Source organism: Asparagus officinalis, chromosome 2 (genome assembly GCF_001876935.1).
Source record: "Asparagus officinalis chromosome 2, Aspof.V1, whole genome shotgun sequence".
NCBI classification, from domain to species: domain Eukaryota; kingdom Viridiplantae; phylum Streptophyta; class Magnoliopsida; order Asparagales; family Asparagaceae; genus Asparagus; species Asparagus officinalis.
The window spans coordinates 4,251,251-4,263,048 of record NC_033795.1 but is presented as its reverse complement, the minus strand read 5'-3'; the positions used below and the strand labels follow the sequence as shown (position 1 = coordinate 4,263,048).

Here is an 11,798-nt window from a genome sequence, read left to right as displayed (position 1 = left end):
TGAAACGATGGAGAGGACGGAGGAAGGAGAGGAGGAGGAGGCAGAAGTAGCAGTGAGCGTGGAAGAGGAGGAGAAGGGAGGAGGAGGCATTGATGAGCGGAGAAGAGGGGGAGGGATCGAGAGATATATCTTAACTAAGAATGGGAGGTTCGTGAGGCTTGAAAGAGGGGAGGGTGGTCATGGGGTGAGGGGAGTTTTTAGGGGAAGTTTGGTTGCGGGGAGGCAGGCAGTGCATGTGAGGTTCTCGTGAGGGCTTTCAATGGAAAAGGTTAATTTGATGAGAAGCCCATGAGAGATAATGGGAGCCTTTGCTTTTGAAAGAGAGAGATTGGCGATGTTTGGTTTGGGGTACCGTCATTTGTCTTTGAGGACTTGAATGGCGTCCTCAGGCATCTTCACGTCAGAAAATTGGGGTTTATAGTTAATGCATCCCTCCCTTTTCCAAAAAAAAAAAAAACTACAAACTTATTTATGAAACGAAAAATTTCTCAATGATCCAAAATATAGGACCGACAGGGGGACATGTGATATGTCATCCTCCTATTGCATAATGAATTAGTCATCATTAATGATGATCAACTCATTATGCAATAGGAGGGTGACACCTCACATGTCCTCCCTATTGGTCCCATATAGCAAAGCTCATATATATACACACACACACACACACACACACACACACACACACACACTAGATTTTATACATGTGTAATGCACGTGGTTAAATACTGTAATTATGTATTTTTAGTTTATTTTCTACTAAAATTTGTTCATTGATTACACTTTGATTATTTATTTATTTGATGTTTGTTTGAATAAGCTACATCCAGTTTAAAATTTATGTTGATAGTTGAATTGTCAGGAGATAAATATAATCTAAAGCCAATATAAATTTCTATTTTATTAATTTGGATTGACATGAATCCGAGCTTGACATGAGGAAGTATAGTGTTATGAAAGTGAAAACACTTGAAAAAATAACATTATAAAAGGAAGATGAATAATAAAGACAACGAGCCAAGATGATTGATTTAAAATGGGCTAAAATGACAGAAAATGGTTAATGAAAAATAATCATAATTTGAATATTAATGTTAACTCTAGTACACTTTTATATGATAAAAATATCCACATATGCATATGAAAGTACTAAAAGAGTTTATGAAAATCTCTTCTAAAGATTCCTAATTTTACTAAAAAATAAAACTATTCTATATCAATTCACAAAACATTATCTTTTGTTACTTCTATTTTATTTTTTATTGAGTCGAGAGCAATCATTCTTCATCTTTACCTTTTTCCTAGCTAATTCTAGAGTGGTAATGTCTTCATCGTCTACATTGATTTTGATATGAGACTAGAGCATATTATCTTTCCTTGAGTTCATTCATCTTTTGTCTTCTCGTCTAAATTCACAAAGAAGTTGACTATATTTCTTATATTCAACACAAACTTCTGACAATACGGAGTTTGATTTTTTCCTATTTTAATAAGAAGAAATATTAATTTTATATATATGAAATTTTTTATGCTTTTAATTTGTTACTTAAATAAGGTTAGGAGCTACCTCTTTTTTCTCTACTATGAATTCTTCTGTTGTGCATCCAATAAGAATTTTTGATGTGTCATAATGTTACATTTGCTTTGTATGTGTCATTTTTCATGAGGATCTGAACTAAATACATTAAATTTTTCATTGTTAATTTACTTTAGATTATAATATTAATATTTAATTTTGATATATTTATTTCATGAAGAAGGGATATCACTTAACATTGGTACTAAATCATCGGCGATTCTATAACATTTATCATCTGTACACTTATTATTAACATATTTACCACTTTCTTATTACAGCATTTGCAATCATAGAATCACTGCTCAACTCTATTATAAATGGTAGTTATCATTGCCACAAGTGTGCAATAGTGTGTCTGTATATTGGTAAATTATTCTTAGGTTTAATTATATGAATTTTAGAATAGGTTTTCTAAGATCATATCTCTTTCGAATGTTATAATGGTTGTAATAGTAATTTGAATTTCTGTTGCATGTATAAAGAACCTTAATGGAGATACTTTTGTCTTGGTAACTTACTCTAAAAGAGCGCTGCATATTAGTTTTAAAATATTTTTTTTATTTACGGTGTTATATGAATGTTTGCTTGGTTTACTTACTATTCACTTATTTCTTCAGTAAGTTGTATCTTTGAATTGATATATATTATTAATACAATTTACGATGACATGCACATTTCCTCTATAAATTTGAGACAGATATAAGGTAAATTTTATATTTAGTGGTATTTAATAAGAATTTTACTAATGAAATATACTACCTTCATACTTAGAGATCTTAAATTCTAATAGTGCTATTACATCATTATCTTTGATAGTGTCTTTAAGAATTAATCCTTCGTTAGTAGTCATGCCCCTAAATAAAGTCACACGCAGGATCGTGATACTATATAAGAAAAAGAAAAATGCCGATTTTATATTTTTTGTTCACGCAAAGTATAGTAATTTTTCTTTTATCTTCTATGAAGAATGTTTCTTTGATGAGCACAAAGTTGTTTAATATATTCTTCAGGGGGTATTCAGTCGGTGTTTCTTTGATAAATATAACTTATGTTATTGTTAATTTAAGTGATTCATAGATGTTCCGAATTCCATTTGAAATAAAAACCGCTTGATTCTTTTGAAGGATATATCTAAATTTTCTAATAGTTCTCCATACATAAATCTTTATAATTTTTTACCTAATAAATATTATTACCATTAGAGATCAATATTTATAAATTATAATCAATTAATGTTAAACTATTATATTATAGTCTTTTATCAGTTTGTTGTCATTTAGTCTTCTATCAATTAATGATACTTATGTATTTTTGGTGTTCTAACATATTAGTAAAATTATATGCAGTTACTTTAATTTATATAATAACATTAATTTTTAATCTATCATATATTTTTTAAAATTTTTATTATTTAACTGGATATTTTTAATCATTTTTTAAAATTTTTATTATTTAACTGGATATTTTTAATCTGTTATTATTACTATTTTTTACCAGTATTAACTTGACTATTTTTAGATTCTAAAAAGGGATAGTAAACCTTAAATTATAAGTTATATTTATATATCTTAATAAAAAAATCACACAATTACTCTTTTCTTTGCGAAGTTCTAAATTTTTAGCTTTTTATTTTGTGTAATTTTAAACTTTTGAGAGTATTTTGTCTAATTTTCAAAACATTTTGCTTTTTTTGTAATACTTCATGTAATAAACTAATAGTATGAAGATGTTTCATATATTTTATTAATCTTATTCAAAATTTTGAGCTATAGATAGTTCATGGGGGTTTAGGATAGGATATAAGTATGATTAGTATAGATTATAATTTAAATTAAATATTTAAAATAGTATAGTGTAATTTTGACTATGAAAAACTTTTCATGAACTCGTGCTTTTTTTTTGTCAATGATTTTTTTTTATTCATTTACCAAGTAAGAAATTTTTGTACAATATCACTGTCAGTCAAAGACTGAAAAGCTCAACACTCATAGTGCACACACAGTGCACATATATGCAACAGCCTTACAACTCTCTAATTCTCTCCTCTAAGTGAACAAGATATTTTTCATTCATAATCTTTGAGAAAAAGGAGATCTTAATAGCTTTAAACAACATCTCAGGTAGCATAGTTTTCCCCTGAAAGATCCTAAGATTTCTCTCTTGCCATATGAAGTACATTGTTATTCCAAAAGCCAGTCTCTTTAATTTTCCCCCAAATCCTCTGTTTTTTAGCCTGAAGCTAAACCAGTGTATGATACTATCCCACATGCATGATTTCCGGCTGAACTTCATCTAGTCCAACATCATATTCCAGACAGTGGATGAATATTGACATTCAAAGAATAAATGGTGACAGGTTTCCTGAAAATTTGTACACAACACACATTGATTTGTATTAAGAATACCCATCCGACATAGCCTATCTTGAGTAATCAATCCTGATTGAATAGCTAGCCATAGAATGAAAGAATGTTTGGGATAATGAATATTATTCCAAACTGTGCTAGCCCAGTGAACTTGATGTGCAGGTTGGACCAAAGAGCTATACACAGCAGAAACCTGTATTTTTCCCCCTATACATGACTTGCCAATGATAGCAATCAGGTTGTTAATGCTGCCAACTTTAGCAATCACAACATCTCTGGGGTTTTTTAAGTTGCTTCCACATCCAAGAGCTATTTGATTTAACCTGCACACTCCAGATATCTGTATTTTGTTAATAATTCTCATGCACCCATTTTATCCACAAAAGGTCCTTCTTGATATGAATCATCCACAACAGTTTAAGAGATGCAGCTTGATTCCAAATTCTTGCTGAAAAGATACCCAAGCCTCCATACTTTTTCTCTTGACAAATAGTTGACCATGATACTAAAGGGATCTTGTGATTCCATAAAAATTCAGAACACAACCTGTCAATTTTTTTAAGAACTTTACTAAGCAAGATATAATTATTTGTCCAGTAGATATGCACACCCAAAATGACAGATTTGATCAATTGTAACCTTCCAGCATGAGATAGGGACCTTTTCTTTTGTCAATGCTGGAATTTTTTAGAAATTTTGCTGACAAGAGGAGAACAGTCCATCCAAGAGAGTCTCTTAGGTATAAGAGGCATACCCAGATACCTAACTGGTAGGCAACCTTCAGAAAAATTCAGATATGAACAAATTTGAAGCTTTAGATTGTCATCAATACCACTTAGATATACTGAACATTTATCTGGGTTGGTATCCAGACCAGAGACCTTACTGAATTCATACAGACATCTATGAAGTTTGATAATGGAGTTCATATCAGCTCTACCAAAGAGCAGTAGATCATCAGTAAAGAATAAATGATTTTAAAAGGAGTATGATTTTTTATTTTTCTTAATTTTTATTTTTTATAATTTTGAGAATGGTTTTTGTCTCTTTAATTTGTTTGGTGGATTTTGTAAACATCCCTTCCATATTATGTACATTTGTTGGTCTACGTTGTTCCCGGGTTTGATCTTTGGGGTAGACATTATTTGTCTTATTAATTAATTTATTTTTTATATATACGCCCTTGATTTTGTAGACATTTATAAATTTGGTATTTAATAATATTATTTAGATTTACATTTCAATTTAAATTGTAACCTTATCTTCATGCTGTGTATATCCAACTCATTAATTTATCAACTTACTCTTATTTAATGGAATAATATTTGAATTCTAAAGGTATTTTTGTTTATCGAAAGATTTTCCCGAATTCGTGCTTTTAAAGGGAGAATGATATATGTATTTTTTTTGAGAGAGTACATATGATCAATCACCTTGTTGCAAACACTTTGCGTTACGAGGACTATCCCTTTTTTTTTAAACAAACTCAATTTTGGGGTGTAGGAATTATGACTGATTTAATAGCTTGAAGTTGATAACTGTATTGACTCATATATTTATTAGGGTTTTTTTTTCATAGAAACCAAAATTTTAAGACACAATCATTTTTTAGAAGTCACCTTTTATTTTTAAATTATGCATAAACTATTTTTAAAGTATTTTTCGTAGCAATTAATCATGTAGACTCACTTTTAAGTCAAGTTTTTTAATTTTTATATAATACTTAATTATTAACTACCAATTATATTAGAGAGATGATCCTTAATGGAGATTAGGTGAGCTCAATTGCCTAAAAAATCAACTAAACAGTAGGTCGAGGTGGTCGATTGTAATAAAAAATATTTTAAAATTAGTTTATATATAAATTAAAAATAAAAGATGGTATGTATAGAATGAACGTAATTAAAAGTTTCTCTCAACGAGAAAAAAAAAGTTATTTATCACACTTATTCAATAGTTAGCTCGAACTGGTATTGTTATATTTACACTGATTTTTAATTAACTTATAACATTTGTCTATTGTAACCGAGCAGAGCCTTGAGCTTTCGAAGCCCATTAGGAAAAACTATGATCCGGCCCATTTATACCGAGCCAGCTCAGCTCCTCTGTCTCCTGTAGCTCCTCTCTCATGGCGATCGATTCCCCCAAAGACCAGAACCCTAAACCTAGCCCCCAAGAACAAGAAGAAGAAGATTCGGACGACGACTTCGAAGACGACGATGATGTGGACGACGAAGACGACGATGTCGAACTCGAAACCCCGTCGTCCCATCGCGAGAAGATACAAACCGTATTCCGCCGCCTTAGAAGCGGTCCAGTGCGAATCCGGGTACACGACGTGATCGTCAAGGGCAACCGGAGGACGAACGGGTCACTGATCGAGGCCCAGGTTGTCGAGGGGTTGAGGTCGGCGACGACGATGCAGGAGCTGCTGACGGCCGCCGGAGGCGCCAATGTCAGGTTGAAGAGGCTGGATGTATTCGATTCAGTGTCGATCACCCTCGATGCTGGGCCACCGGAGATCTCGGGGACTGCGAATGTGGTGATCGAGGTCTTGGAGCCGGAAAATCCGTTGACTGGGGATTTAGGGATCTTCACGAAGCCAGAGGTGAGGGTTTCGATTAAATTTTTGGGTATGAGAGATCAGAGGTTTTGTAAAAATGCAATCTTTACTGGATAAATTTATAACAAACTGTGGATGTTCTGAAAATTCATGTTGTTTTGTAAAATCTGCTAGAATTAATTCATAGTACTTTTCGCGATGGTGTGTGGTATTTTTCTATTATTGTGAAACTTTATGCTAATATTCTCAAACAATAAATATTGTAGTTCTGTGTAAAATCTCCAAGTTCACATTAGGTTTTGTAAAATCTACCTTCGAATTTTTGGGTAGCACGGTGGTGGATTATCAAACTGATGAATTGCTTGCTTCAATGTGTGGATTTTGGATTGAAATGAGTAAAGGAATGCTAGTTTGTAATGCATTGTATATTGTTTTGGGTTTTGTTACGGTTGGTTTTCTAGTGGATGCGCAAGAATCATGCAATCATGAGAAAACCTCACCCACACATACACATTGACACATGAAGATTGTTTTGATCATAGTTGGGCGAATGTGATTGTTAAGAAGAAGGTGCAAAAAGTGCAATGCATTTATTGAGTTGATGTGAGATTTGAGATTGGGAATCTAAATGTGGGTTGTGTTTGTTTGGTCAGAGTGTGTAAATGTTTGGTTGTTGTGTTTCTCTTTTCTGAGACAGAGTTAAACAACATAATGTATTGATCTAACTAAGAGGAGCAATAAGTTAAATATTTTAGTGGACGAGCAAAATATGCAATTACGAGAAACATTTGACACATCACACATGTGCATGGAGATCAGGATACACAGTTCAAATGTTCAATACTACAGTGCAAAGTGAGTAAAGAAGCATCTTACATCTTTTAATAATAGTTAAAACTAAAAGCAAAGCAATTTGTTTTCTTTTTTTCAAGTTTACTACTTAAGTGAAAGGATATGGATTGCATCTTTACCTGAGGCTTCTGCCCATTTTTTTTATTTGTAATATAGGGAAAGGAAATTGAGGGAAATGAAGATTGATGATGATTTGATTTGCAGTTCTAAAGTATATCGTGGATTGGAAGGGTCAGAGTCAGAAATACATTGATTTGAGGCTGAATAGCAGTGCAATTTCCTGATTTGATTATAACTCTTGCTTGTAGTAAGGAAGTAATTAGTCGCTTCTACTGTTTTGAATAGGAAATATTATGCAAGATTTCAGTGATCTAGGAACTACGGTATCCAACAAGTCACTTAGAAATTCTAAGGAATGGTTAAAGACATAAACATTAAGGGATAAAGGGAAAATTATCTTCGTGCCATTTTCAGTTCTTGAAAATCAACTTTCCTATGCAATAAATTAGCTTAGTGGAGAACAACAGAGGGAGAGGGAAGGGGAGGGAGGGGGGGGGGGTTTAATATGGGTAATTCCAAGGGAGTATAAGGTTTCAGGTCATATTTTGCTAATAAACACCTCATGGCTGAATTAGTGGAAGTTAAAAAACCTTGTACTATTTAAGGCATCTTTTGTGATGCGAACCTCATTTCTGATGTAGTAATCGTCAGAACACCACACCTTTGTAACACATAAGTTGTTCTTTGAATAAGGTTTTACTTGTAGTTAAAATGACTCCCATCTCATGGAATTTATCGTTATGATTTATCTAAATATGAAGACCATCCATGAATGCTGATCAAATTTAGTAATTGCTGTTTATCTTGTTTTGAAATCTTATAAAAGGATGGCGATCCCATGTTTATTAGTTTTCAGAAGATTTTTGTCTTAGTTACATGATCAGGAAGCATATATATTTTAACATTATGATGTTGTATAGGTACAATTGATGCACCTACATTGATGTTCAATGCATCCTGTATATATTTACTACTGCAGCTTATATGTTCTTTTTTGACATTGTCCTGGTAGGCCAAAACTTGCTCTCTTGAAGGATCAGTCAAGTTGAAAAATCTTTTTGGTTATGCTGACATTTGGGAACTTTCTGGGTCATATGGCTCAGATCAGACAACTGAACTAAGCACTGGGGTTTCCTTACCTAGACTCAAGGGATTACCGACTCCTTTATCAGCCCGAGCTTCATTACTTTCTCAAGACTGGTTGAAATTGTCATCATACAAAGAATGCCTCTTAGGCGTTTCTCTTGGTTTGGTCTCAATTAGAAACCATGATTTAGCATACAACCTTAGGTGGCGACATTTAACCAATCCATCACACATGGCATCCAAATCTATAAGGAGGCAATTAGGACATAGCCTTCTCTCCTCAATAAAATATACATACAAGCTTGATCGCAGAGATTCACATATGAGGCCAACTAAGGGATATGCCCTCCTTTCTACAACTCAAGTCAGTGGCCTTGGACCAGATAGCAAAGCATTGCGGTTCATGCGACAGGTACACTTTGTTGCTTCCTTATTAATCGTGTAGCTGCCATGCCCTTCTGCCTACATAGTTTGTAATCATACTTTTTTTGACTTGGTGCTACGTTAAAATTGGCAAAAATTCAATTGTACAAAATGTCTTACGTGTGAACGGTTGTGTTGGGGCCATTATATGCCTGCTTTCTTGTAGATCTGCAGCTATGAGCTGTACAGATTACAAATGTCATTTGCACAGCAAACATAGTGTCTTCTGAATTTATCATGTGTATATGGTTCTTTTGCTAGTGCAAAGTTGTTTCTGAATCATATTAGAGGATTGGTTGTTGGTTGTACGAGCTTGGGCTGTACCTAATGAGGTTTTGTTGGGAGTTCAAACAAGGTTTTCTTGTGAATCCATCCATAAATTGAAGGAAGAAAAGGTAAACTTTCGGTTGAAGTATTAATGAGAATCAGGTCGAAAAAAGGGTTAGCCTCTTCCAGAATTTGTGGACATCACTAGAAGATTACTGGGCAACATTCTTTTGATGTGAGTTAGTGGGAAAATGTACATCTTTCCAGCATGGACAATTGGTGGTCTGACCAGTATGTGGCTATTAAGCCTTGAAAAGATGGGATTTCCTAAATGCTGTAAAGTTACTTGTACTTCTAAAAATGCTAAAAGTCAGTGCTATTATGACAGGAGGAGACTAATAGTGGTTGAGCGTTGAGGTAAAAAGTTGATAGTCCATGGATATTTGTCTGCAGTCCTATGATAAAAGAGCAGATCAGGTGAGCATGAAAGAACGAGAGCAGTGTTTGTGAGACCATTAAACACGGATCTACTTAATTAACTTTTTCTTAGATTTCCTTTTATGGTGAATTTTTCAATGACATATACATGAGAAATAACATCAATTACCTGCTAATAGTTCTTATTTGCAAAATTTATTTTTGATCTGTCTTTCTGTCAACCAGAAATCGGTACATTGTATCAACAGGCACTTCTTAACATCATGAACTTTCTCTTCTACTTCATGCCAGGAATTTGATCTCCGCGCTGCTCTGCCCTTGGGCTTCTTGAACACTGCACTCAATTTCGGAGTTGCTGCAGGTGCTATTATACCATGGGGAAGTGGATTCCTTAAACTACCTTCTCCACTTCTTGACCGGTTCCACATTGGTGGAAATACTTCTCCAATTTGCCCCTTGGGAGGTCCAACCTCCTTATTAGGGTTCAAGACGAGGGGATTAGGACCAACTGACCTAAAAAGATTAGTCCTGATAAAATCGGATGATCCCAGTTCTCAGTCTTCTTCTGAGCGAGATGTTCTGGGGGGTGATTTTGCAGTTACAGCATTTGCTGACCTCACGTTTGATTTACCACCCGAGATTCTTAAAAGAGCTGGAATTCATGGCCATGTTTTTGCAACTTGTGGTAATCTAGCTAAAATAACAGAGGACAAGGTGAAGGATTTTTCAGTTCAGAAACTTTGGAGCACAGCCCGGAGCTCTGTAGGGTGTGGTGTGATTATACTAACGAAATTGTTCAGGATGGAGGTTTGAGCTTTTACCTTCAAATCTATGCTTGACCCCCTAAAAAAGATGTCTATTGACATTGCTTTTATTTTTATTTTTTTATTTTTTACTTTCAGATAAATTATTGCCACGTCCTGAAACAAGCTGAATACGACCGAGCGAAGACAGGTGTGCAGTTAAACTTCTCACGTTCTTCATAGCAGAATAGATTCGTTTGCACAGCTTCAGTTCCCTCATGTTACTTGAGAAACTTAGTGTTGATACCTAAGCGCAATAATATCCGTGTTCCTTGTTGTAATACTCATTGTGTATTGAAAATTTTGTTTTCATTTGTGTAACCACAAAAAAAAAGAAATAGAAATTAGTTTCACCTTTACATGTTTCACATGTTGGTCTCATCTGATAGAGGGGTTGAACATGGTCGATCGAAAACCTAATCATGATTCAGTCTTTGTGAAATATTGAAATCATATTTACTTGTTACTGAACTCCGTATTTCCCTGTGGAAGCTCTTTTAAAGCTACTACCCTATGAATTGGTCCTGCTTTGTAAAATGAGCAATGCTAGCGGCACGCGCGCGCTGCTGCACGGCAGTGACACATGTCCCTAAGGGGACAGGAGGTGTCGCTGCCACGCTTAGGGACAGGTGTCGCTCCACAGTGCATGAGCCTCACGTGCGCCTGTGGCTAGACCCCCTATCGTAGAGTTGGATACACTGGCGTGACATTGAGATTCACTGTGCTCTTGTAGAGTTAGATGCACTGGCGTGACATTGAGATCCACTGTGCTTTATAATCATGTTCATCAAGAGAAATAATGTGTGAGAGTGGCCATAATCCTGTGAATATACTGCTGCTACATGAATTGGAAAACCCCTTGTTACTGTATAGTTCATTCTCTGAAAACTCAAGCTTGCTGTTGACAGGCACACAATTGAATTAATAATCCCACAATCATTCATCAAAAATTTCAAACACTATTACCAACCAATAAAGGGCAGGTGTGCGTCTTGCAGAAGCAAAAATCTACCGAGGTCCCATTCTTGGATACTCTCAAGGTTTCTTGCCCAGATTTTGCTTATACCATCTCTTATATTATATCGTTTGAGTGCAGGACAGGTCAAATTATCATGTGCCATGACGTTGTCATGGCAATGATGATGATGGATGGGTGGGTGGGTGGATGGATGGATGCATGCATGCATGGATGGATGTATGGATGCGAAGAGACAGACATCCTTCCTTAGATCTACATTCACTAGAATCACGGCTGTGGCCTATGCCTCATGTCATGTGCACGTAATTATATTGTTTGGTTGACCTCTTACCTGTTGTGCGGGCGAACTGAATAGTTTCACACTAAACCATGCATTAATCAA

General features: G+C 34.6%; 1 protein-coding gene across 2 annotated transcripts; it reads left to right on the top strand.

Annotated features, from left to right (window-relative positions):
• On the top strand, positions 6,036-10,805 carry LOC109829988 (sorting and assembly machinery component 50 homolog B-like). 2 transcript variants are annotated; one of them, XM_020397111.1, is made up of 5 exons: positions 6,036-6,151; positions 6,182-6,553; positions 8,433-8,918; positions 9,926-10,441; positions 10,537-10,805. In XM_020397111.1, exons 1-5 carry the CDS (start codon positions 6,074-6,076, stop codon positions 10,618-10,620), a joined length of 1,536 nt encoding a protein of 511 aa, XP_020252700.1. In that variant the 5' UTR covers positions 6,036-6,073; the 3' UTR covers positions 10,621-10,805. The 2 variants fall into 2 exon arrangements, with proteins under 2 accessions (XP_020252700.1, XP_020252699.1); XM_020397110.1 differs by having other exon boundaries at positions 6,036-6,553.

What these genes read in the sequence shown, in the direction of transcription:
- LOC109829988 (XM_020397110.1), top strand. Translation starts at nt 6,074, where the DNA reads ATGGCGATCGATTCCCCCAAAGACCAGAACCCTAAACCTAGCCCCCAA. An exon ending in GGATCTTCACGAAGCCAGAG is followed by an intron (nt 6,554 to 8,432) that starts GTGAGGGTTTCG and finishes TTGTCCTGGTAG; the next exon opens with GCCAAAACTTGCTCTCTTGA. An exon ending in CATTGCGGTTCATGCGACAG is followed by an intron (nt 8,919 to 9,925) that starts GTACACTTTGTT and finishes ACTTCATGCCAG; the next exon opens with GAATTTGATCTCCGCGCTGC.